The sequence below is a fragment of the Amblyomma mixtum genome, chromosome 3 (assembly GCF_055824585.1).
Source record: "Amblyomma mixtum isolate Tamu chromosome 3, ASM5582458v1, whole genome shotgun sequence".
Taxonomy (NCBI): Eukaryota; Metazoa; Arthropoda; class Arachnida; order Ixodida; family Ixodidae; genus Amblyomma; species Amblyomma mixtum.
This window is the reverse complement of record NC_143014.1, coordinates 405,497,183-405,523,087: the sequence shown is the minus strand read 5'-3', so window position 1 is coordinate 405,523,087 and position 25,905 is coordinate 405,497,183. Positions and strand designations below refer to the sequence as shown.

Below are 25,905 nucleotides of genomic sequence, written 5' to 3'. Positions count from 1 at the left end.
CGAACGCTGCAGCTTGCGTGTAGGTGTCAAGATGTAGGTCGGAAATTTCACCCCAGCTAGACTGGCAGGGACAGATAACTAGAACGCAACCAGTTTAGTGACGTGCATATGTGTTATAGTGAACTTGAATAATATAGTGTGTGTGCTGCTGTTTAACATATCGTTCTTTGGACGCGTGGTATTGAGGTCGCCAGTCAGGCGGCATCAATGCTGTGCGTGCAAAGTCAGGACACCGTGGCCACATTTATTTGCCTGTCGAAGGCTTGGAAAGCACAGCGGGGAAGGAGAGGCGAAAAGCTGTGGCTGAACTTTGGCACCTATAGCAAAACTTTGAAGCACGAGACAAAAAATTCAGAGAGCACTTTGGCTCTCTGAAGTGCTGCAAGGCGAGAGCCTTTCCTTGCGCACTGGTTTGCATTCATTTCTTTAATTTTGTGCTTTATAAATATTTATTTATTTTTCAACATTTTTATTTTTCTTAGTTTTTATTCCTTTAATTTTTCCTTTTCAATTTCTTGTTGTTCTGTTTTCTTTCTTTTTAATTTTTCTGCCAGGGAAGGGAGAAAGATGGGAGTGATCGAAAACACAGTATTCACTAGACGCGCCTTTTTTGTTCATTCCAAACCATCGAGCTGCCACAGCGGATAGGTTAGCATGCTCATCTCTCACTCCAGAGTGCCTGGGTCGATTCCCCAACTCGACCAATTTCCTACTCGCTTTTATTTATTGATTTATTTTACTTGGAACATCACTACACCATCCCTGTAATTGGTTGCATGGTTACTAACCAAAGTACAATTGGCCGCATTCGAAATTCGCGCATTGTGACGTCACGACCACTTCGACCAATTGAAAAGCGTGATATTTCTGTCAACAACTCTTGCTTACAACGATCAGGCATTAAAGCCTTCCGCTTTAAAATTTGCTGTTCATCTAACTCGACGCCCGTTTCTCGATCCAAAAGCTATTAGTGTTTTAACTTGGTTTCGCTTTCGGGACCACAGATTGCTCACCCCATGGGGGCGCTGTATTGGCGTCGCTCAGTCTATTTAACGCGCCGCGCTCTGAATAAACGGTGACTCTCTCAACGTCGTTCAGCGTTAGCGTCGATGTCTTTATACAGGCTGCCGTCCCGGCGTGCCCTAACGTGTTCCGGCATGGCGGCCGCGCCCGACACATTTTGGCGACGAGGATCCATCCACATGCATCATGCCTATACGTGAGTGAGAAAATTTTACTTACTTCTCTGCTACATCTACTACTTCTGCTGACCTACTTTCACGCAGCATTTTTGCACTTGGCTGTTTTTTGACGTGAATTCAACGTCGTCTGCGTGACCTATCGACGCTACTGCGGCGCCTTCTGCACGGCTGTCCTGACCCCCTCGTTCCGCTTGCTCCTTCTGCAAGATGAACTTGGCAATACCTCCGGCACCCTTCTGGTCATGCCCCGGCTATTCCTTGTCTCAAATGGCGACGTGTTTTCCAGGCCCTACGACGCCGCCGCCAAGACCGCAACGCCGGACCACAAGAAAGCGCTTCTGCTCAACGCGCTGTGGGAAGAAGGCATCAATGTCTGCTAGAGCTTCATCGAGGAAGAGACGCAGGATAGAATCGACATAGGGACAGGTGACTCTGAGGCACCGGACGTATACAAAGCGGCCCTTCAAATACTAGACATGCACTTTCAAGAAGAACAAAGCGAATATTTCAGCCGCGTTCATTTCAAACGCAGTGTGCAGAGACCTGCTGAGCGAACTGCCGAATACATTCGCGATGTCCAACGGCTCTCCAAATCGTTCAAGTTTGGCCGCTACCGACATCATGGTGCAAGATCAAATCCTTTGCAGCTTGCAGTCACATAATTTCGTCGCCGGTTCATTTAACTCGTCGAGAATGTTACGATCAAGAAGGCAATGGAGATTGCTCAGGAAGAGGAACACACCGATAAAATAATGCAGCAGCTATGCGTTCTAGAAGTAGACGCCGTTTCACAGCGTCGTCAGGCACAAGAGGGTCTCGTCCTCTGCGAGAATTTCAAAATGGCGGTCTTTCCTTTCCTGTTCCAGTTCAAGATGGCGGTCTCCTTCCCTGCCCGGCTTCATTGCAAGATGGCGGTCTTTTCTGTCCTGTTTCAGTTCAAGATGGCGGTCTCTTTCCCCGCCCGGCGTCAAGATGGCGGCCAACGGACTGGCGTTCCCTCCCCCCCCCCCCAACCGGGTAGCGATGGCGACGCCGAGAGCGAGGGGGTCGGCCTCCCCGTCAGGAAGGGATGCAACCGGCCGCCTCCGCGCCGTCGGCTCGACCCGGCTGCTGCTGTTTTCGCTGTCTCGCCGGAGCACTCGGCGAATTTTCTGGGTTGTGCTCGCCACAAATACTGCCACTGGCAGTATAGTATGTCTTCAGGCCGCCGTCCCGGCGTGCCGTAACGTGCTCAGACGTGGCGGCCGCGCCGACAGCTTTGCCTTCGTAAATGGTAGGAACTCCATTTTTTACTTGGATTTCTGCAGCATGAAAATAGTCATGTGTAGCATTTTCGGTGATGTTAATGCACATTCTTAAATCACCCATCAGAAACTACCTTGGAGGTCCCCTTCGCAAGACTGGGCATTCCTGCCTCGGCATCGGGACAGCGGCTGATCGACGCAGAGACTACCAGCTGCTGGAGGGCATTCGATGGTGAGAAGGGGCTGATTTTTTCTTTCGAGCCTTTATGCTTTGAGTATTCTTCAGTGCTAGACACATTGATACAGCTTCCAGTTTTCGAGCTTTCTGCAGTAATGGGTTCAGTGCCAGAATGAATGAATTTACACCAGTGCAGTCACTGGAAGCCACAGGTAGATTTTAACAAAGCATCACTTTAATAACTAGAATTTAAAGTGCAAATTAATGAGGCCACTTAAGACTACATGCTGTGAATTCAAAAGCATTCTCTCTCATCGTGGGCTGCTAGTTAACCATATTTGTTAGTAAGTAGTTTTGATGTCTCAGAGGTCTCTGAAGACAGGTATTTAGGTTGAAGACCTTCATAGTGCATGCATTTAGATTAGAGGCCTTTAGGTTGATGATCTTTACAGTGCACGTGTTTAGGTTGCAGGCATTAGGTTGAAGGTGCTTAGGTAAGGGCCTTTATGTCGAAAGCATTTAGGGTGCAGGCCTTTGTCAAATGCGTTTACCCTAAAGGTCTTTGACCAAAAATCCTTTAAAAGGCATTCGGCTTAAAGGTCTCTAACCTCCTTCACTCAGTAGGCCTTTGTCCTAAAGGCAATTTGGGATATATGATTACTATGGCAGCTGTGCTGATGACACATTTTTTTGGACTGTTTCATCTGGACAACAGCACCAGGCTTCGTTGCCATTGAGCCATTTACTGTGCATCAAAAATGACATGAAAGCAACAGCTGCACATCGAACAGTTGTCGACTCGTTCCGAGGATTCCTGTCCATGCGCCTTGAAAACTGATGACAGCTGGCACAGCGGCAGAGCATAACTGGTGGGCGGTGAAAAAAATTAACTCGTCATGCTTTGCATCGATCGATGTGCTCTTTCGCTTAAATATTAAATGCTTCCTAAAGATTCTTTTATTAGAATTTTATCCGTGCCGCTTCCGTAGAATGCTTTTCTCAGCTACAGTGGCGAGTTCTTCGAGCTCAAATTTCGCACAGAAATGGCATTAGGTCAAAAGAATTGTCTTATGCTACATTTGCTTTGGCTACTTGCCTGAATTGATAAAAAAAAAGTTGTATATTCGCATCGTGTGTGGCCACGACGGAACAAAACTAGGTGTTTTCTCAGCGGTTGTACCGGTGGTGCCATCTCGCTTGTCAGCCATGGAGAATCGTCAAAGGAGAATGGTGAGGGTTGCTTTTGCGGAAAGTTTGAAGACACTTTTTCATGAAAGATTGAGGGGAGTTTTGGCCAAACTGTTTCTTGTGGTCATTGATAAAGCAGTTGAAGCAGCGTCTTCAAATCCTCTGCAAAGCACCCCCTTCCTTTGCCGAATCTCTACGGTCGACAAACGAGATGGCGCCACCGGTGCAATCGCTAGTTTTGTTTCATCGTCACCGCTGACTATGCCCATATCCGACTTTCTTTTTATCGATTCAGGCAAGTACCCCAAAGAAATTAGGGTAAAAGAATTCTGCCTGCCTAATGCCATTTCTCATGAAATATACTTATAATTCAAAGAGAATGACTTGTACTTGTTACTGCATATATTATCCCACACGTTATGTAATACCCCCTGAAGGTGGTCTTTAAGGTGAATAAAGTGAAGTGAATGACACTGCAAGCTAGTATTTCACCAAGTACAGGAAATTGTAGTGTACAGCAGCAGCTCTACATGTTAAACAGCAGCTCTGCACGTTAAACATGACAAACAGCATTGAAATAATGAACAACACTGAAACCTATACTGCAGCCGCTATAGGTACTCCTACCCTTCTAGTAATAGTCCGAAAAGGTACAGTCATGTGTATTAATTAGTATGCACCGAACTAGATATGTGGATGTGAAACATGGTGTGTTGTAGGCTACAAGGGTGGATTTATGGGTCATTCTTAAAAGGGGCAGTCCCATTTGAAACATGTATTTCTTGCCTGTCTCTCCTCTCCCCTTTCTGCATCCTTCGTGAAGTTTGCGCTGTTTTCGTTATGATTTCTTGGACATTTTTTTTTAAGGCTTTCATGCTTTGCATAGGAAATCCTCCCCTGCCATGCTACTATAGGCACCCTCTCTGTTTCTGCCACCTTTATGAATGGCTCTTCGAGCTGTGATTCAAAAGACATTGTTAGTGTGGTCATCATTATGAACACGTTTTGATAGTGAATTTTGCATTCAGGGTCAAGAACTCAAACTTTTTAGTATATGTATTTGCCCATCTTTACTGCTGTATGAGAAAGCATTCCTGGCATGGCCAGCCACACCAAAACACACCATTAAGATCAAACAGTATCCAAGACCAAAAACAAAATACTGTAGTATTTTTCTTGCCTTCACTGCTTCAGCAGACGGTACTGTTGACACAGCCAGCTGCCCAAAAATATGCAATGCAATATTCAGATTGTAATATTCAACATCAAGAGCAACATTAAAAGGCAGGTTGAACACTAAGCTGGGGTATGACCGTGGATGGCAGCAATGTTCATGACTCAGCCAAAAGCAGGCGTGTGCACTCATTCAGCATTTTGATTGTTTGCATACTGCTGTAAAAGTGCCATAAAGTCGCAATACAGTTACCATTGGGGTGTAAATGTAACTACAAGTTATTCTAGAATGAGCTGTGGCTTTTTCCTCATATGATGTATGTGTTAACTTTACTGGGAAATAATGAGCATACCGCTAAACATGCACGCAGTGAATATCCTAATAGTATAGGTTTTTGGTGTGCAGAATGACAGTGCATGTAGTGTTATGTGGGATGTAATGTACTGCAGCTGCTGGCCTTTTAGAGATGCTGTAGTGAACGACTAGGAATTTATTTCGACCAATTAGGGTCCTTTAACTTGCACTGCCATCGCAAAACACACGGTGTTTTTTCATTTTGACTCCACGCGACTGTGGGCTTAGCTGCAAAACGCCACAGGGACCGGGGCGGGGGGGGAGGGGGGGGGGGGCAGAAGACAGTTCTGTAGGTTTGGAAGGCCTGCACAATGAAGCTACGATTTTATCATTTTTCGGTTACTATTGTCGGCTTAACGAAACGAAACAATTTATGCTTTAGGGAATAGAGAATGCACTAAAGCTAAGCTTGGGGTGAACGTAATGTATAGCAATCATTTAACGTGTCTAGTTATGTGAGTTAGGTTTTAGCTGCTGTCAGCGAGGCTTGTCACATCCTCAGTCCTAATTGACACTTTCTACTTAGCATGCCAAAATTGGTTCCCGGACACTTCGCTCGTCAGTACTGGGAAAAATTGCGGTCTGTAATTACCACTGCAGGCTTCCTGGCTGTGTCTCTTGGTGCACCGGGAATGAAGACTTGCCAGTCTGTGTGGAATACCTGCATCGCGTAACCACGTTGACCAGCAGACTCTCCATCCAGAGAACAAAAAAGGTAGATGCACAGCGCGTCCACTGGACGCAGCTTTTCAGACGCATGCATGCAGTGCTCACGGAGCACAGATGAACAGAATTCTTTGTATACCACTTCCCTGCAGGGTGTTCTAGTATGCGCCTTGTCGCCCTGTGCATAATATTGGACTTCTGCATGAGAGCGTAGAATAACACATCTGCACAAATACGTTTAATTATCTGGAAGCAGCGATGTTGCTACAGGTGACAGCTTGGAACATGAGGTTAGGTTGTGAACATTTTCCCCCACCGTTTAATCATTACTGTTGCTCATTATGATCAGCTAGAGATGTTTCCAGTTGGCATAAATTGATGGACACAGCAGGCTACGCAGTTCGCATTTTAATTGTATATCTTGTCATGTATTCATAGGCATCGAAGCCATATAAAAAAAAGCCACCCGTTCTAACACTAACCTGCTGCGAATTTAAATACCTTTTGGATGCTGGAAAGTGGGGGGCTGCCAGACTGAGTCTATATACAAGGTATTGCGGGAAGCCCGCCACTAATTTTTTAAAATAGGCTTTTTTATGTAAAAAGAGCTTATGCAGTATGATAATAGTAGTTTTGGTGAACGTCAGAATACAGGTGAATCAAGGTAATTAATCTGCGTATTAACTAAATTCAAAAAGCTAGCATTTGGATGAGAAACTTATTTTACTACCAGCTGTACATATTAACGTAAACAGCCATGACTACTGCCATACACAGTATCCAGTCGCATGCAAGAATAAATATTTTGATACTGCTATGTGAATTGTCTCCTCGAGTCGATGATGAAGCATTTTGTCTCGTTACACCCAAATTTCGTACGGGGTTCACAGCATGTCGCTGCACACTGGAGAGAAAGTGGCATTTAGTGCGTGGGGATCAGTGACATCAAAGGAAAGTTCAGTACTGCTTACGCCTATACAGAACGATGGATAATATGGTCTTTTATATCCCAGCAGGTTCACATGAAACTGATGCGTCATGCACACACTGCCATGCCAACGTAGGGAGATGGCAGCTGCCAGCATTTATTTGTGTGCTGCATAGACGATGCATGTTCACTGCGGTGTGCTAGTGCCCAGGTCGATCGTGTCGAATCTCTTGCATCACGGCAAGCATGCATGGAGAAGTGGGTGGTAAGGTGGCAGCTGCGTCGAGGCCGACGTGTCATACACAGATGTGTTGGTCCGAAGGAGCTAGGCCTCTCGCGCACTGGCGGCACAGGCAAAGCAACACCAAGTGGTCCACGAACACTTTGGTGGCTTTAGAGGCAGAGTCTATGCAGCAGAATGGTACGCGAGGCGACTCGATGTCTTGTATCATGACAAACTTGCCTGAAGCAGCAAGAACAGAGGCGATAAGTGGACATGCAGCGACGAGGAAGCCAGTGTCATCACCTGCAACTTGCATGTGTGGCAAACCTGCAGCTGCCACTAGGTGGTGGGCAGACGCTAAGAAAGGAGTTTCTAAAATCCATCAGGGTCTGAAAAAATATCGAAACCGATGTACTCCTGTTTGGAAAAGCAGTAATTGTGAATGCTATGGTTTGCCCCTTGGTTCGTGACAGCAAAAAAATGGGATCTCATTTTTCCTTCCTCCTGCTTATGGGACTCTTTCATGATGAAGTTAAAGCAGACAGCCATTTATGCTCCTGTTCAGGCTGATATATATTTACATTGTAGGAATATCCTCTAATGGCTTATTTCTGAGCCTCAGCCAGCACGATGGCTTTCAATATGAATTTCGTGTGCATTCTATTGTGCTATACCGAAGGCATATAAGAACTGACCCTGACGCTCCCTTGGCGCTCAGACAGTTTTGTTTCTACCGAGTGCACGCAGTTGCTTGAGCTTGTGCTGTGCGTTTTGGTAGCCCGTACCTTCCTCCACTTGTGAGCCATGGTACTGCAATTGAGCAGATACGAGAAGGGAAAAAGAAAGGCTCGTTATGACGTACATGAAGGACGCCAACAATCACCAAAAGAAAGGAACATAAGTGATGCTTTCCTTTTCTATGCAATAGATAGCCTTTGGTATTCTTGATGCCACCGTTTGATCACATTCCATGTGGAGCTCGCGATAATACAGAATGGACTACGTCCGCCGCTATGAAAGGAAGTGGCACTGGTGAACACCCTGAAGGTTAGTTTACACTCCACATAAATAGCCCCGAAAGCAGAAGAATGGACAGCAGTCACCTAGTGGCAGAGCACCGTGTGTGAGATCAACACCACAGGTGAACAATAATAAAAAAAACATTCCCATAATCCTTTATTTTGGTGGATTATGTCGACCTTCAGCTGGGCTTGAGCAGTTCATTGCGTAAGAGAAATTCGAGCTTCACACGAACTGTCCTCCATGTGCCGAGCTTGACCTGGAATACGCACTTTGGTCTGCATGCGGATCTAGCTTTACCTTATTTCCATTTTTCCAAATTCAGTGGTGCATCTATTTTGTCATCAGCCAGTCAAATACTAGAGGCAAGCATCAAGTCTGTGGCGCAAATGAGTAAAGAACAAAATTTGATTGCTTGTGGAAACTTCTTTGCTGTGGGGAGGGAGCAAGGCAGGCTTCATTACCTAGGCATGACAACTACCATGATCAAAGAGCATGCGGTGGCTTAGTATAGGTTTTATTAGGACATTCTTGAGTAGGGGTGCTCCTTATCATTTGCTTTGATTTGTAATGTGCTGGTTTTGTTTAGTAACCAGACACAAAGACGGCCTGGGGAGTCTGCCTCGGTTAGCATGAATGGTTCCTCAAAGGATTGTTGCTTTTCCATGTGCAGAGTTGGAAGCCAGAACGGTGCCATCTTCCTAGATCCAGTCTGTGCACAAGCCATGAAGTCCTTGCTTCCCACGAGAAACATTGCGGCATTCTGCTGGACCGATGCTCGGCCTGTCGCAGGTTTTGCGGAACCAGGTCGCACAGTCCCGTGTCCTCAACGCTGGACTACCACGTAATGTACACTGCGCTAACCTTCACTGCAATGGTGCTGCACATGCCCATAGAGAAGAGGATGTCCTCCTCAGTTGATAGTGGAAGTGACACGTATGGCGCTTCCATGAGCTTGCTATCCTATGCTTGGGAACGGCACATTGGTGCAGTCCTACCAATGTGAGCACCTTGCTTTAAATTTCATATCAGTTATTGTATAATGGATCCTATCATTTATGATATTTTAAACTAATAACATTAAAGGCCCTGTTACCAAGAAAATCTGGCATCAGCATTGTGAGCAAAAAAATAACGAGCATGACTCTGACAGGTGGCGCCCGGAGAGGATCCTGAAAGGCAGTTGAGTCATGTGACATTGCGGTGTCATCACAACCTGCCTATCAGATAGAGCAAACTGCCCACCGTGGCAGGCAGCAGTTACATTAATGATAGGGCGAGGGGATCAGCATTATATATATTATTTTTGGATGTCTTTTTTTTGTCCAACAGAACAGTTTCATTGTAGGAACATGTCTTTCATGCATCTGTGTGTCACTTTCTGTCGGGCCAGGAATTTAAGGATTTTGTGTTCTAAATATTTTGCAGACGTCGTCTAGAATACCTACGTCGCGTCAAGGGGAGACGAGAAGAGGCACAACGCCCATCGGTGTGAGTGTCTACGAGTGATCTTTGATGTGAAGAGGAAGACATGAAAAGTTGCACCGAAATCATTTAAGGTCTCTTTGCCAGCACTAACGATAAAAACTTCCAAGAACTAAAGGAAAGGCCATGCCCTTCATTTATTAAAACTTTGGTAGGATATCAGTACCTGACTTTTCTTAACAAGCCACAATCGCAACAAAACCACAACTAGAAACCCCACAAACACTAAGTTGCATTTTCAGCTTTAGACCAAATAGAAGGTAATTGAGGTCATTTTCAGCTGGCATTTCAGTGTGTAAATGATTATCAATGAATTTGCTACAACTGTACAATTTCAAAAGTGGTCCTTTTCACGTGCGTAATGGCTGCTTATGCATTCACTCTTGACCAGGTCAGTAGCTGAGTAAACTTGCTTGACTTAGTTACGTGGTAGATTCTTTTTCTCAGATTTTTAAATTGAGTGCTTTTAAGCTTGGTGGGCAACTCCTCAACTACAAGATAAGTTTAATGGCTGTGTTCGAACATGCACTTCTTCGTTTCTTCCTTTTCAGCTCCCCTGCAACTGAAAAACCCTCAACTGGTGTGAAGGCCTATCTCCAATGTCTTTTCCATCATGAACTACAGGGGTGAGTATCCATGAAATCATTTGTTTTTTCTTTCAGAAGCATGCATGTGATGTTTTATTAAAACAATGCAGTGCACATGCCTCTGGGAGGTGCATCAGTTGGATTAGAAGGGGCAGCTGCAGCCTAAAACCTCATTACTGAACTTCAGCACTCCTAATCCGAATGGCGTAAAGCCAAGTGCTCCCTAGATATGTACGGTATTTACTCGCATAATGATCCCACCCCAAACTTGCCGCTGCAATTTATGTGCCAAGTTTAGCCGATGATCGTACTTCACAGATGGCATGTGCAGATGACCATCTTGCTCTGCCAGCCGGCATTTTTGTTCTGATGTTGGTTGAAAAGTTGCTGATGGTGAAACGTTGCTGCTGGTTGACCTGCAGTCACACGGGCAGTCTAAACGTGGTTATGCTAAACCGTGGAAACTAAACTTAACCAAGTTGCCTGCAACTTGTTTGCATTTTCGGGATCCTTTTTTGTAATTCCCAACGCCACCGCTGCAACTGACTGGATTGACAGACTGCCAAGTTTGAAGCTTTTCCACTATCCAGCCGCTGTCTGTTCGGTGCTGTTCACATCCGTAGCTCTAGCACTGCAGCTATTCCATCACAGTTCCATCAGAATGACTGGGTGCTCAGCTCCCAGCTGCACCAATCGTTCGGAAAGTGGCAAAGCGTTTTACTGTATACCGTCATTCCCCGCTCCGTCATTCGCCGCTGACTTCAGTGGTTGCTACGAATGCTTTTTTTTCTCTTTTCTGAATGCTTGGTTGCCACGCGTCACAATGTGATAAATAAATCTAAGCGTACTTCCACAGTGTTTGTTTTGTGAATTGTCTGTGTCTGCAATCATGAAATGCTGTTAAATAGAATTCAGCGCAAAAAAAACAGACAAGGGACGAAGTAAGAGACACAGAGACGTTCACGATCGCTCTGTGTCTCTTAATTCGTCCCTTGTCTTTTTTTTTGTGCTGAATTCTATTTAACATGCTTCACCAACTAGCCCAGCAGCTTGCTCTCCTGAAATGAAATGCTGTGGTGTTCTCATTCACCTACAAGGTTTGTGTGTTATTTTGGAATTAAACTATACAGTTCTCAAAGAGCAACACCTCACAGCAGCAGCTGTTGATCTTGGTACCATTACTGACAGGTTTGTAGGCAAGGATGCCTTAAGAGACATCAATTTTCACTCAAGTGCCATTTACATCAAGTATTGTTCAGGTGGAATTGCTTGACTCACAGCAAGGTGCTTTTGTTGGCTGTGCATCCATGGGGGGAAGTTAAAAGGCTGCTGCAAGCCTCCTGAATTTTTGCAGATGTGTGTGAGCTGTTAGATTTATGCAAACGTCGCTGGAATTGCCAGTTTTTTGCATGGAATGCACACCACTGCCTTTTCACAAACTGGTATAGAAAAGATAGTTCATATTCTTTTCCTAATAATGCACGGCTCGGGATGTCGACACACCGGCTGCGATGGCTCAGTAGTTTTGGTGCTCGGCTGCTGACCCGAAACACGTGTGTTCGATCCTGGCCGCGGCGGTCGAATTTCGATGGAGGCTAAATTCTAGAGGCCCATGTACTGGGCGATGTCGGTGCACGTTAAAGAACCCCAGGTGGTCAAAATTTCTGGAGCCCTTCACTACGGCATCTGTCCTAGCGTGAGTTGCTTCGGGACGTTAAACCCCATAAACCAACAAATCAACATTGTAGATCACCACTAGGTTAAAGCATACAGAAGAGAGAGAATGTGCCGTGATGTAAAATATAAGGATTTAACTGGTTTTTTGCTTTATTACATAGTACACCTATAACTCCCTTTTGAGAAATGAACTGCAGTTCGCCACTCTTAAAGGTTACATTTCGAGTCACCAGAGTTCAAAGGCACCCAACGAAACAGCTTTCTTAAAGTGTGGCTGTGATACCCTGTGCCTTCTGGAAGGTCGATGGTACGGGTCCGGAGGAAATCTAAAGGTGTTCCCGAGTTTCAATACCATTGGCAGTTGATCGCTGATTCATAAGTGATATGATCTCGGAGAACCTGGATATTGAGAGCTGCTACACATAATTTGGTGTAGACCTTATATTTAGTGCAGTTTTCTATCTAAAGCAGAGCATGAACTGGGTACAGCTTACTAGATAAAAAATCTGGTTATGTTGCACAGTGAGCGTGTTTTGTTCAAGTACAGGCACTTTATTAACATTTTTTTTGCTAAAAGTTGGATTGAGATTTCTTTACCGAAAACAGGCTAGACTTGCGGCTCTGCACTTTTTCGTTTACACTGTTTAAATGCTAAAATAGAGCTCTGCAGTGCGTATTTATCCTTGTTGGCATAAAACCTGAATGAAAAACAACTTTCAAGTGATGGAAAACATGTTTAGGCATCTGATTGTTTCAGAAGTTAACATTCATCCAGTTTTGAGTAAACTGTATTCTGGATTTTATACTGTATTTTTTAGAGTTCTGGCTTGTAACTTTTTGTAGGAGTTTCAGATTCAATAAAGGGGGTATAAACTGGTTTTTTGACGCAGTTCTGGTGAATAAATGTTGCCGCAAAGATGAATGCTGTATTTGTACGGTGTATCTAAAATACTGAGTGTTGTTAAGTTACAAGTAAAGAGTTCGAGGAAGGCAGCTGTGTAAATCGCCTGCTCCTGCAGCTCACGTACAGCACTAGAAAGAGCAGCACTTTTTTTTCTTTCCTCTATTACTTGATTGTGTTGCGCAGTCAGCTGTTTCGATGCTCTGTTTGTGATTAAGCGAAAAAGTGGCCTACAAACCTTGGAAAAGCACCCGCAGTTGATCGGTGATGCGCTATGCATGTCGCCTGCAGAAACGGAGTGCAGCTTCACCGAATAACTTCGGTTGCTTGACAGGCAAGATGGTGGACCTACGCGCAACTCTGCTACCTTTGGTAGCATATACAGTATTTAGCAAAACTCACAGTTAAGCATGCTCGTGTGACAAGGGTCTGACCTGCAACTTGTTTGCGTTTTCGGTGCTCAAAAATTTTTTGTAGAAAATTTTCCCCCACATAATGATCGCATCCCTGAGTTTGCGTCAATTTAAAAAAGTGCGATCATTGTGCGAGTAAATACGGTGCTTCTCATACTATGTGAACCTCTGTAAGCGAGTCTTGGTCTCCACCGAGTTATGCTTTAATGAGGCTTCCTGCAAGGATTGTTTTGTAGTTGCATAATGTTCAGGCTTCTTCAGCGCAGCTAGTTCTCAATTGGATTGTCAGGCCGTTGGTTGTCTAAAGAGGAGTCCTCCAGCGACAGTGTTGCCTATTTCACAGTGGCATAAATAAGGATGTGCAGCTGATTACAGTCAAGATTCAGAGCCGTGCCCAGATTTGATAAAACGCGATAGCATTAAGGCTTCTGCTGTGCAGAAATTCGGGTGTCGTCGGCGTGGATCGATAAATGGGGTGGTGTGGTAAATAGGCAGCCAGCCTCACAAAAGCAGCCTAGGTGGGCTACCTGGGTCACGTGACCTTGTGGTGTCATCACAAGCTGCCCACCGAATTGTGAGCAAACTAATTGCCCTGGCAAGTGGCAGCTAAGTTAATGGTTAATCGTGAAAGATTGCACAGGAAGAGCAACTTGGCTCGCAAAAGATTCACCGATGGCAGCACCTGCCATTGCAGGGCAGTGGTGCATCCATTAACCACTGCATCATGGCACAAGGAGTGGTGTGAGGACTCCCAGAGACCTATGAATGTAAAGTTGAGAATGACCAATTCCTTATATATGGTCATTAACTCATTAGCTCTATCGTGTCGTATGCTTAGAGCAAAGCTTAAGTGTTTTCTCCAATTTTTTTTTTGATCATTCAACCGATGATGGGGACGATAACTCTTCTACAGTGAGTTGTTTCTACTTCCGTTTGTGAAAATTTTTGAAAAGTTGTGGAGCTATCATTTGGCGATGAAAATGTATTAGAAGTTAGGCTGGGCTTGTTGATATTTAAGGTTGCTCCGTGCAATTTGCATGCTCAAAATCACTAAATTAAATCTATTCCAGTGTGCATCCAAATTTTAGCAATAATATTATTTTGAATAAATGTCTTATACCCGTGCCACACGCGCACAAGAAATGGCAGTAAATGCTTACGGCCTTAGATTGTTAATGCCATTATTTCCGGAGTTGGTGCTACACGTCCACATTTAATGCCATTATCGGAAGTGACGATGGCGATAACACTTGCAAAGTAATTAAAGTTTCATCTGAATATAAACATTCTTAGTGAGCACAATATATCGGGAATGTTGTTCAAATGTGATGTAAAAACGATTTTCCAGAAAATATGGCTGTTCCTGCTTTACAAGTCGAAAAAGTAGGCATAAACTCGCATGTCAGCACATAAGTCGAGAGTACCTGTCAATAAGGCTGGTTAAAATGGCGCTCTTCGCATCGAAAATGCGGTATAGATGCCTCATCTGACTGAAAGTTAAGAATTAACCATTTCTTACTGGTTAGGAAGTTGTTACTAACAAAGCTGCATGCTTTTCTGCGTGTGGAATGGGAACGAGAGTACACGTTGCACGGGCGAATGAGTTGTGGCGAATTCAGTAGGTCGCAAATGGCAGTAAGGCTAATGCCATTAAATTTATGCGTGTGGCATCGCATGAATGCCATTAAAACTTAAGGCAGTAAGCACTTAATGGCATTAAGTCTGTCCGTGTGGCACGGGTATTATTACGTGTATACGTCGATCAGTGCAGCTCTCCTGCGTTTACACAGGTTACGTTATTCTCTAGGATGTGAATTTCATTCTCAAGTCGGTGTAAGATGATTTTGAAATCTAAATTTATTATGGTGCATGGTCTTCACACAAAATCCTTTGCATGCCTTCATTTACATTGGTTTCTTCTTGCTGCAGGATGGCCTCCGACATCGAAGTTGATGGGAAACAATATGCAAAGCCAGCGTGGATTGTGGCAGTCTCCAACCTATTCCACTAGAGGCATGCTGTGCTTCAAGGGCAATGAAGCTACTCATCGGAATGTAGGGTTCGCTTGAGCCATCGCATGGTATGTCCCAGCTGCAGTCCAGCTTTCTCTTGGATTCGGAATTGAGTAACTTTGGAGCTTTTACTGCTGCTGCATGCCTCCCTAACGTTTACTAAGCAATAAGTGTCGAAGAAGGTGCAGGTCAAGAGATATATTTATTTTTTTTTCTATTTGGTACCAGCAAGGAGGAACTCCAACTGAAGCCGGAACTGAACTGAAAACCAGAAGCAAAGCCGTATCTCAACCGGAACGGAAATGAAGATAATTTTTTCTGCTAACTTGTAACTGAACTAGAACTGGAAACAGATGCAGTCCTTGTCTGATACCGCAAGCTCCATTGTTTGTCCTTGCAAAGGCAGAAATCCTGTTAGTCGAGCCGCATGCATGGTCAGTTAGGGAAAGGACGCAACATGCACGCAGCTTTGTGTATAGACCAGATTTTTGAGCCTCTCCTGGGCGCGGCCATTTTGCACCGACTGGCGCGCCGCGGTGCGGGCGTTTCTTTGGGGACTGCGGGGCTGCGGCAGTTCCGCGGCCGCGCCTGCATATAGCCGCGCTTCGGGCGCTAAAGAAACATTGTCGAGCATACTTCCGCTGCGTGGCTGTGTTGCAGGAAGTATTTACGTTATCAAAGCGATAACATTGACGCGTTTTAATGACATTTAGTTTGACATTCAGGTTAATTGTGCCGGCGCTTAGAACGCGCTCGTGCTTATATCGAATTGTCTTGGTGCTCCACCGCAAAAAAACTTTTTATTCAATATCAAGAATTAGGTGTGCGGCTAGTATGCAGTTCCAATTCCCATGCACTCTTATTCCTTCCTGCCGGCCATAAAGCCCCCCCCACTTCCACAAACGGCTTTCTTGTCGCCGCGCCAGTTTATCAACAAATTACCGCTGTGAGCTCAACTGAGTCGCAGCGCCAACAGAAAACAAATTTTGTCATGGTTTATGCAACCTTGTGCATAAAAACGTACTTTCGCTTAATTTATAAAAGCTTGAATAGATATGAGCAGCTAATCCAGCTTTCACTAATTCTGAGGTCCGAAGTCGCGTTATGTTATTCAGGAGCTCTCGCCGCGTGTGAGAGCGTTGCGTAGGCGTTTGGCTAAGTGTGGAAAATGTAATGAAATCGCGCATATTTTCCTATGAATAATGTAGATACCGCACCGCTGCGGTGGCTCAGTGGTTATGGCTCTCTGCTCTGGCCCAAAAGACGCGGGTTCGATCCCGGCCGCGGCGGCCGAATTTCGAAGGAGGCGAAATTCTAGAGGCCCGTGTACTGTGTGATGTCAGTGCACGTTAAAGAACCCCAGGTGGTCGAAATTTCCGGAGCCCTTCACTACGGCGTCCCTCATAGCCTGAGTCGCTTTGGGACGTAAAACCTTAATAAACCAAACCAAACTAAGGTAGATACCAACAGCAGAAAGATACTATAGATAAACCTTTACCCCCCAGATGGCCTCTGACATGCGTGCGGAAAAAGCAGCTGAAATCGGTAGCGCTTGTACTTACAATCCTGTGCATGAAATGTGTTTAATGGGAACAAGAGCAAGCTCAGCGCAAGGATGGCGAACACATACTGGTGATCGAAAACACGCGCTCCGTCGGGACAACCTTCAGTCTGCAGCTTGCCTGTCCAGTTACTACTTCACTGAGTCAAATCAATAGATCTATATTCTGATGCATAATATTATCATAGATGATATCGCACATAAAAGGCGACAACAAACGACACGACAGCGCAGAAATCTGCTTAGAAGTGCCGGTTTCCAGTCCGCACACTACCTGGTCGACTACCCTCGGATGTCAAGTTAACGAGTAACTGCGCACAAGATAACCGCAGTCCTGTCTGGAAGAGGGAAAATGTGAGTAGTGACGCACAGCACACACTCTCATACGTTAGCTGATGGAGCACAACGGCTGAAGCGAACACGTAAACATATGCGTTCTACGCGCGGCGCCGGCGCGACCCGCAGTCCCTCGGGCCGCGCGCGCCGACAGATGGCGACTGGTGTCGAGAGTAGGAGCGCGCCCGCAGCCTGCGTGCGAGGGTAAAAAAACCTGGTCTATACAGTGCTTCTTTGGTGTTGTAGATATGTGCAGTAGTCGTTTGTGTGCGGTTGTCATTAGGAGAGTGCCTAGACATGCGCGTGTGTTCAGTGAAAAGATGTTCACCTTTATTTTTTTCTAAATATCAAACAGTCCTCAGAGCTCTCTCATGTGCTTTCTCACTATCTCTCTAATTGTCCTTGCATCCTTATTCATGTCCATTGGTTCCTGTCTGCCGCAGCTCGGTTGCTCATGTTAGGTAGCAATCGCCACTGCTCGCAATGCCTTTTGCATCAATTTTGTATTTTATAGTGAACTAACAGTAGTCAAATCTGGATATATTGAACCTCAGGGCAATTGTGTATTAGTTCGGTACACTGATGGTTCATAATATAAAAATGGCAGTAGATATCTTAGCTGCAACCTAGAAGTAAAAATACATAGCACCCACACTTGTTCGCTTGTATGGCGTTGCGATTATCTGCACACAGTGAAAGCACTGAAGGAAACAAGCAAAGGCAGTGGCCAGCTTAATTTTGTCTTCACTCAACATGCCTTAACACTCCCCTGGAATTCCTTGATATCCAGTTGTTAAAGCTGGTATAAAATAATCACCAGCTAAACGTGCAACTCTTCTTGCTTGTAGCCTTTCCCACCTTGGTTTTGCTGGTATTTCTAGCCACCGTTTTACCGTTTCGTGTTGGGGAAGGTACGTAATGGGTCAGTTTATAGATTACCTCTGCCGTGGCCACTGCTATGTGCATTCTCCATGCCTTTTATTACCAGCTCAATGTTTTCGCCCTCTACAATATTGAAGTTAGTGTCTATTAAAATGGGGAAACGTACATGTGGGTAAGAGTGGGGTTTCCGAATGAAGCAGGACCAAGCTTTCATATTCATAGCATTGCTGGCACAATGGAAGTCCATGGCTTGCTCGAGCAGGAACAATTTAATGGGAGATAACCCTCCTTTGTCTTGCTTTCAGTAAGGAGGCGAGAACTTAACAACGGCAGCAGGCACCACTCCCCTCCCCTCCCAGAAAAAGAAAATAAACTGAGGAGCTCTTCTATTCTACCTGCATAAGGATGGTTTGTGCATTGGGGAAGGTAGGTAATGGGTCAGCTTATAGATTACCTGTGCCATGGCCACTGCGATGTGCATTCTCCATGCCTTTTATTACCACCTCAATGCTTTCGCCCTTTGCAATATTGAAGTAAGTGCCTGATGGTATGGAATAAATAGAAAAGTAGGAAGTTACTGCACTTGAGTAGATCTGCAGCGAAGGCTACACAGGAACGGAAAGGAGGTGGGCTTTTCTCCCTCTGTTCCCATGTCTTGGTGGGTTGATTCATTCGCCAGTTTAGGAGAGTGAAGGGGATATTAAGGGACCCTCACATATTTCTGTCAACAAAGGATCAGTATTGTCTATGGACGTAGCTGATTGGCCGATTTTAGTTGGAAAAGAAGTGTGATGGTGAACGAGCTTTGTGAATAAAAGTGAAACTTGGAGGGCTGGCTGAAGCAGGCCACAGCTCTGCGGCCTACTTGTAGCCAGCTGCTCATGTGTTTGAGCTAGGCCGCTGGTCTGGAGGTTGGCAGTTAGTGCTTGTATGAAAAACCCAAATCGAAGAAAATGATATGAATTCGCTTATGTTGTTTGGGAACGACGTGTATTTGGCGTATATTTTTTAGAGCGTAATAGCAACCATTCTGATCTCCCAGGGCGCCTCCATTGATTTTACCTGCAGAAAAAGTGACGTGCGACAACTGGGCACATTTTCTGGTTATACCCCACTTTGTTCAGTGAAGCTGTCACACGGTTATTACTGCCATCTGGACAAGAAATCCCCGTAGCGTGGTAGCAGTAACCTTCTTAGGCTGCTTCAGCTGCTTCTGCTGTCAGGTTTTTGTCTCATGCCTGGGGGCTCTAAGAGGCGCTTGAAATAACTTCTTCCAAAAGTGCTGTCTTTCACGTACTTGAAATCCAGCTGCGGAGTATGTGGTCCGAAGGAATACATTTTCTGCAGTGTATGTGTGCCTTGGTGTGTATGCTGCAGCTGAGATCTGGATGCGACTCGTGGTGCAGGAAGGACACGTGGTGGCGGCCAGTACAGAGGGCGGCTTGATGGTCATCTCACGTTTTCTAATCTGAAGAGTTGTCGCCACGTCCCGAAAATGGAGCATTTTGTCTGGCATGCTGTCGTCACGTAGAGGCAGCTCGTCTTTCTGCCGAGCGTGCTGGAAGGCCTTCCAGGTGAGATCACGTGTTTATCCCCACCTCAGCAGCAAGGCAAAGCAGCAGCATTCCGATGTGCATGGTGTCCACTCCTTCTCTGTTTACACGTTTTTCTCACTGGAAACAAAATGCATGTTCTCCGGTCCGTTTCTTGGGTTTCTGAGAATTGAAATATGACGAGCAAGCTGAAGGGCTCTGTTAGGGGCACGTGGTGTGGACGTTGATGCAGTGGCTTCTCAAACTAAATCTGAACGCATACGTTTCTGCGGAAAGATGCACTTCAGGATCTATTTCCTTCGCGTTTCCTTCATAGCCAAAGAATGCGCGACACAAGTCAAACCGTGATTGGCATGAATGCTTAATGTTTCACCTGAAGAAACTCAATTGCCATAGCATGATGGACAGTGTGATTGGGCAAGACTGTGCGCTTGCGTCCTAAAGCGTTAGGGGTTATGTACACCGAGTGGTGGTTAGGAGAGTTAGGATGAAGGCACTACGCTTCACCTGCCATCCACAGCAGAGCAACCTTCTTTGGCAGAACTCCATGCTGGCTACTTTAAAGGTTCTTCTAATTAATGTTGAACCTTATCAATCTTAGGAGTGCATTACTTCGTTGTTAGCACTTCAGATGCACATTGTGCGTACCATTGTAAAGAAAATTGCCCTGTGTAATGCGACAGGCTTTGGAATAGTCTGGTCATTCCATATGCACGATGACCTTTTGTTTCGATGACATTTCACAGTGCCTCATAAACGACGGCAGTACACGGGTGTGAGGTGCAGTAACGAAAGAATGGAACTTGTAGTGCGCAAACTTCCACAGGATACAGTGCTTGCAGCAGACGTTTTTGTCACGAGGGACTGCAGGCCAGTATACCCATAGGCTTTTTAATTATAGTTTTTTTCTTTTAGGGGGTATTAGTATCTGCCAAAGCTGACGCCCTGCATTTGTTGTTTTGCAGCACACGAAAACTTCACTGCCTTTGTTTTTTCCTGCAAAATCGCCCTTTTGCAGTTGCGCCCATCTGTTTGATGCTTTAGAGCCGCAAGTGGAAAAGGAAAAGAATCGCAGTTGAACTCTTCATTTTCTATTCCGCAAGGGAACTATGATATTTTAGCAAAATTCCAAAAATGTTCTTGGATTAACGGCCTTGTTTATCACATCAATTCTTCTGGATTCGTGCTAGGCCACATGTATCTCGTAGGATTAAACATGATCTGTTACCATGCCAGGATCTCAGCAACACCTTAGTTTCAGTAATTTGTCCTGGAGCAATCAGTTTAAAGCTTGCAGCATTGGCTTCTTCAGTGGAGCCAGCAATCTGCATGATGCCACTCATTGACACTCCATTTTCCAACCGGTGGTGGATTGTTTGAAATTGCTGAAATGCGTGGGAGATATCTTTCATAGCATGTTCAGGGAAGAGAGCAATGGCAATCGTGGAATAAAAATTTTGTATTTTTCCTTTCTGGAAATTTAGTGGGTGAACATGTAGCTGAAAACGTGCTTTATAACCAGCCGTTCGTTAAGCAAGATGTAAGATTGGGACCCTTAAAGAGGTGTACCCCTGATGGTGGTATAGATTAAATGTGTGTTGAATGTGCCCTTTCTGATTTTCTGCCGATGATGGAGAAGAAATCACTCTTCTCTGCTGCATTGTTTGCTGGTGCTTTCTGATTTTTAAATGCAGCTATAGTACGGGTAGTGTCCATGGTTGATTGCCACCTTGAACAGTTTATCAAGAACGCCATTGGTCGTAAAATTTCATTGGTCTTTATGAAGTAAAAATTACTTGAGATTTAGTGTCGCAGTGTTTAATTTGCTTATGCGTAGTCATGCATACTATGTTTATTCTAGGCTGTGTGCAAAGGCGGCATTCAAGCTACGTTCTTGCAGTAGTACTACATTCTTAAACATTTTTCCTTCGAGAATGCAGTGCTCAGTACATTCGTTGCCTTAGGTACGGCCGCCACATTTGTCACTGGATAGGGCGCTTGGGTGTTGACCCAAATGACGGGGGTTCAATCCTGGCCACAACAGTCGAACTTCAATGAAGGCGAAATTCTAGAGGCATGTGTACTATGCAATGTCAGTGCATGTTAAAGAACCCCAGGTAGTCAAAATTTCCTGCGCCCTTCACTATGGTGTCCTTCATAGCCCGCTTTGCTTTGGCACTCTAAACTGCCACAAACAAAAACCATGGTGGCTATGGTTGTGGTGCTGTGCTTCTGAGTGCATGGAGGTGGCAGGCAATCAAGGCCGCAGTGGCTACATTTCCATAGAGGTGAAACCCAAAGAGGGCCTGCGGTGTGAAATGTCATTGCACGGTAAAGATTCCGAGGTGGTCTAAATTAATCCGGAGCCTTCCGCTAAAACCTTTTTCATTGCCCATGTTAAAACCTATATAATAATAGTGATAGTATTTTTTAAAATATGTACCCCTGTAAGTGGCAGGTGGCAATGACAACGCAACTAATTCAACCAGGTTTTCGAACTAAGGAGGTTGATGAAATGTTCTTTCATGCAAGCTTATTTAGGAACAGTGTTTGCTTTTTCTGCATTCGCTATTTGGAGGACTCCTTCAATTACTCATCACTGCAGCTGTGCCTCCTGGCTGAGGAAGACTGCGGCCAAAAATGGAGTTCATAATGCAGTGACATCGGGCCCAACGTGATGCCTTTGCATTCTTCTGCAAGCGCTCTTTAATGTTTCCAGAATAATATATTAAAATCTTTCACCTTTCATAATTGTTTCCCAAGACTGTTGGACATGGGTACTGAGATGTTTTCAGTATTACAACAGAATGAAGTCGACCAACAGTTCTATTTTGTCTACCCTTTTTAATGTCATTTAGGCCTGGCTCAGACAACTACCAATCGCGCTTAGAAATTTCGACATTGCCTGCTGTATGTTGCCTTCAGCATTTGACTGTAGTGGTACAGTCATAATCATATACTTGTTTGAAGTGCATTGCACTGTTATGCTGAGATTTGTGCGGGCCACTTAGTGTTAATCTCATAATGATTGCAATCGTGTAATGATCACACCTCTGAATTTTGCCAATTTATTCCCCGCATAATGATGCACTTTGAACTTGCCGCTGCATTTTATGTGCCAAGTCTAGCCAACGATCGTACTTCACAGATGGCACATGCAGATGACCATCTTGCTCTGTTAGCCACCATTTTTTTTTATGTTTGTTGAAATTTTGCTGATGCTGAAACGTTGGTGTTGGTTGACCTACAGTCACTCAGGGAGTCTAAACACAGATACCAAACTTGACTGCGGTTATCTCGAATCATGATTCGTTGTCGTCACAAGGCTCGCCACCGTTCTGAGTTGCGCTGCAACGAACACAGTGATAAGCTCTGGGTTACGGGAATGCCAAAAATGAAGCAGTCCTCCTTGAGGACTGCTGACCTGTACCGAGTTGCTGGTAGGAGTAATAATTGCAATACAAGGTAGTTTTATGCTCCCAGCCCCATAGCAGCTGCCGCCATTTCAGTGCAACTGGCCCAATCTGCTTGCACGCCAGTGCCACTGCTAAGGTGTCGCTTAAATCAATCATATATCTTTCATTTAATATGAAACCATGAGGTTGTCAGTGAGGCAGTGCCATAAGTAGACAATGTAGCATAGTTTTGGTCAATTCAAAGGCGCCGTCCTCTGTGGCTTCGATACGAAACAAGTTAGGCCTAGCGATGACTTTGGAGTAGCACGCCAGAGCGCCATTGACGGTGGCGCTTGCAGCGAGCGTTGCGAACGTGTCACCTACTTAAACGCCGCAGCAGGGACCGCAGATTTTTCAGTTTAAATGTGGTAAAATGATTAGCTTGAGTGCCGTGGGACGTTGCTGCAATGCACTGTTACTGCACCTTCGGACGATATCGAACTCTGCATAAAAGTGTCATCACACGATACTATACACACTGCCTATTTTGATTTGTTGCTCTTGAAACATGATTTTGTTCAAAGGAAAGTATGTTCTTGAAGCGGGCCACCTCGTCCACTTCTCGCTCTGACACCTACGGGCAGTTTCTGTCTATAGATGCCGCCACCTTCTCCGTTAGTGACCTAAACCGAGGTTGCCAAGCACAGTTCGCGATAACCGCAGTTTGATTGCTGTGTGGATAGTAGTAACCACAGCTAGCGGAAACTGGTTAAGTGCACCCGTGTGACAAGGGTCTGACTTGCAACTTGTTGGCATTTTCGGTGCTCAAAAATTTTTGGACAAAATTTACCACATACAATGATCGCACCTCTGCGAAAGGCACTGCTTTCGTTGAAAATTATACTTTCAGAAGAGCCTACCACGTATCAGTGTAGCCTGACTTAGCATTTCTTTCGGCGTCTCTTTAAAGGTGCGCTGCGATGCTTTCCTGAGTACCGATTAATATCATTAGATATCATCACGCGTTCCAGAGACAAGTTCAAAAAGAATTATTGAGATCTGGGCTTGCAAGCGAAGGTTTTTCCAGTTTGAAAATTTAAAATAAGATGAGTCGAAAGCGCGTTTCACTTACCCAGTGCCAGAAATTTTAGGGTCTTGTGTTCTAAATTTTTTGCAGATGTCGTCTGAAACGCTTCCGTCGCGTACAGGGGAGGCCCGAAGAGGCACAACGCCCACTGCTGTGAGTGTCTACGAGTGATCTTAGATGTCAAGAGGAAGACATGGGAAGTTGGGCTGCAATTATTTAAGGTCACTGCCAGTTCTAACGATGAAAACAGCCAAAAATGTCAAGGAAAGGCTATGCCCTTCATTTGTTAAAACTTTGGTAGGATATCTGTGCCTGACTTGTTTAGCAATGTCTTTTTAACTCTCCAGTCTCAAAGAAATTGCTTTTTTCAGCTTGAGTACGCATAGAAGTTATTTTCAGCTGGCCTCTCAGTGTAGCGTTGAATTTGCTACTTCACAATTTCAAATGTGGCCCTTTTCAAGGACGTAATGGCTCTTTACAGTTTCACTCTTGATGAAGTCAGTAGCCGAGTAGACTTACTTGAGTTGATTGTGGGGTAGATTCTTTTTCTAGATTTCTTGTATTCTAAACACTTTTAAGCCTTTTCTGCAAATCCTCAGATGGCGAGATACATTGAAAGCTGCGTATAAACGTGCACTTCTGGGTTTATTTCTTTTCAGTTCCCCTGAAATTGAAAATTTGACAGTATGCTTTGACAGTATGCTTTCTGATGTATAAAGACAACTTCTGTGGTATAGTGATAGCAGTTTGGGGTACTTCAGAAGAGAGAGAACTAGTTATTTGTAGCTGGTGTGTCGTAACATCAATATTATAGTATCTAAATTTTTGATGACACAATTTCTATCTGCATTGTGGCTCAGCAGATTTTCGAGAATTTCACATATTCAAAAATCACGTGCTCATAGGCCCCGCAGGCATGCCCTCTACTGAACTCAAGTCGCAGGTCTGAGACCCTTGAGCAGGAAGCTCATCCATCAGAAATGATATCGTTAACAATATAGTTGTGACCCATGTGTTTTCAGGGTGTAAAGAAGTTAAAAGAAGCCCTGTTTCTTCGAAATTAAAATGAGTTGTAAGTCAGCACATGTCTGTTGCCCCCGGTGTTTTTTGCTGTTCCATCACAAATGAGTAACCAACATGCCCACGCTGCTGTCCTGACAAAAGAGAGGACGGTACAAGCGCTTGGTGTCGTAATGGTTCAAACCTGCCAAGCGCTTGTACTGTGGCAGGTTTGAACCATTACGACACCAAGCGCTTGTACTGCTTGGTGTCGTAATGGTTCAAACCTGGCCGTCGCAGTGGCTCAGTGGTTATGGTCTTGCCCCCTTGGAGTGATGTACAAAAGCAGATGTCGCTATGTGTGCTTTGCCAGAAGGCAATTTTCGAATCTCGCGTGAAGTTTTTGAAATTTTTTGAATCACAGTGCCCACAGTGATCGCGCTTTCGAAATTCTAAAAACTGATTTGCCTATTGCTGATGGCCAGCTACAAAATCTCCATTTGCAATCAAGTGCCTTTCTCTAATCGTTAAAAAATTAACTATTCAAATTAAGTTGACCAGCTTACTAGTTACCAGCATCCATCTGTTTTCTGGCATCCGCCAAAATTGTTAGTACTATATTGCAGAAGCCATTTTACTACCTCAAAGAGGTATTTTTTAGTTATAAGTGGCATGCTTCTCTGAAAAAGTAAGTTCTCACAGGGTGTGGAGCTACACTCTTGGCGACGAACACAGTATTTTGGCTACAGAGTATATCCACAATTCTGGCAGTAGTCCTATGCTTAAGCCGTGAACCAAACTTTGGAAAGGCTCGGAATGCCACTGGCACAATCTGGAAGG

General features: G+C 44.8%; 1 protein-coding gene across 8 annotated transcripts in view; it reads left to right on the top strand.

Moving 5' to 3' along the window:
- Nucleotides 1-1,055: 1,055 nt before the first annotated feature.
- Nucleotides 1,056-25,905, top strand: part of LOC149357476 (uncharacterized) — a 30,615-nt gene continuing 5,765 nt past the window's right edge. For 2 of the 8 annotated variants that reach the window (XM_089584733.1, XM_089584737.1), the window contains exons 1-9: nt 1,063-1,219; nt 2,138-2,475; nt 2,574-2,678; nt 5,941-6,055; nt 8,851-9,021; nt 9,606-9,668; nt 10,214-10,288; nt 15,170-15,320; nt 15,481-15,625. In XM_089584733.1, coding sequence (XP_089440859.1) covers nt 1,110-1,219; nt 2,138-2,475; nt 2,574-2,678; nt 5,941-6,014 — 627 coding nt within the window. In that variant the 5' untranslated portion in view covers nt 1,063-1,109 and the 3' untranslated portion in view covers nt 6,015-6,055; nt 8,851-9,021; nt 9,606-9,668; ... (1 more) ...; nt 15,170-15,320; nt 15,481-15,625. The other 6 variants (XM_089584739.1, XM_089584738.1, XM_089584740.1 and 3 more) reach the window with 6 other exon arrangements.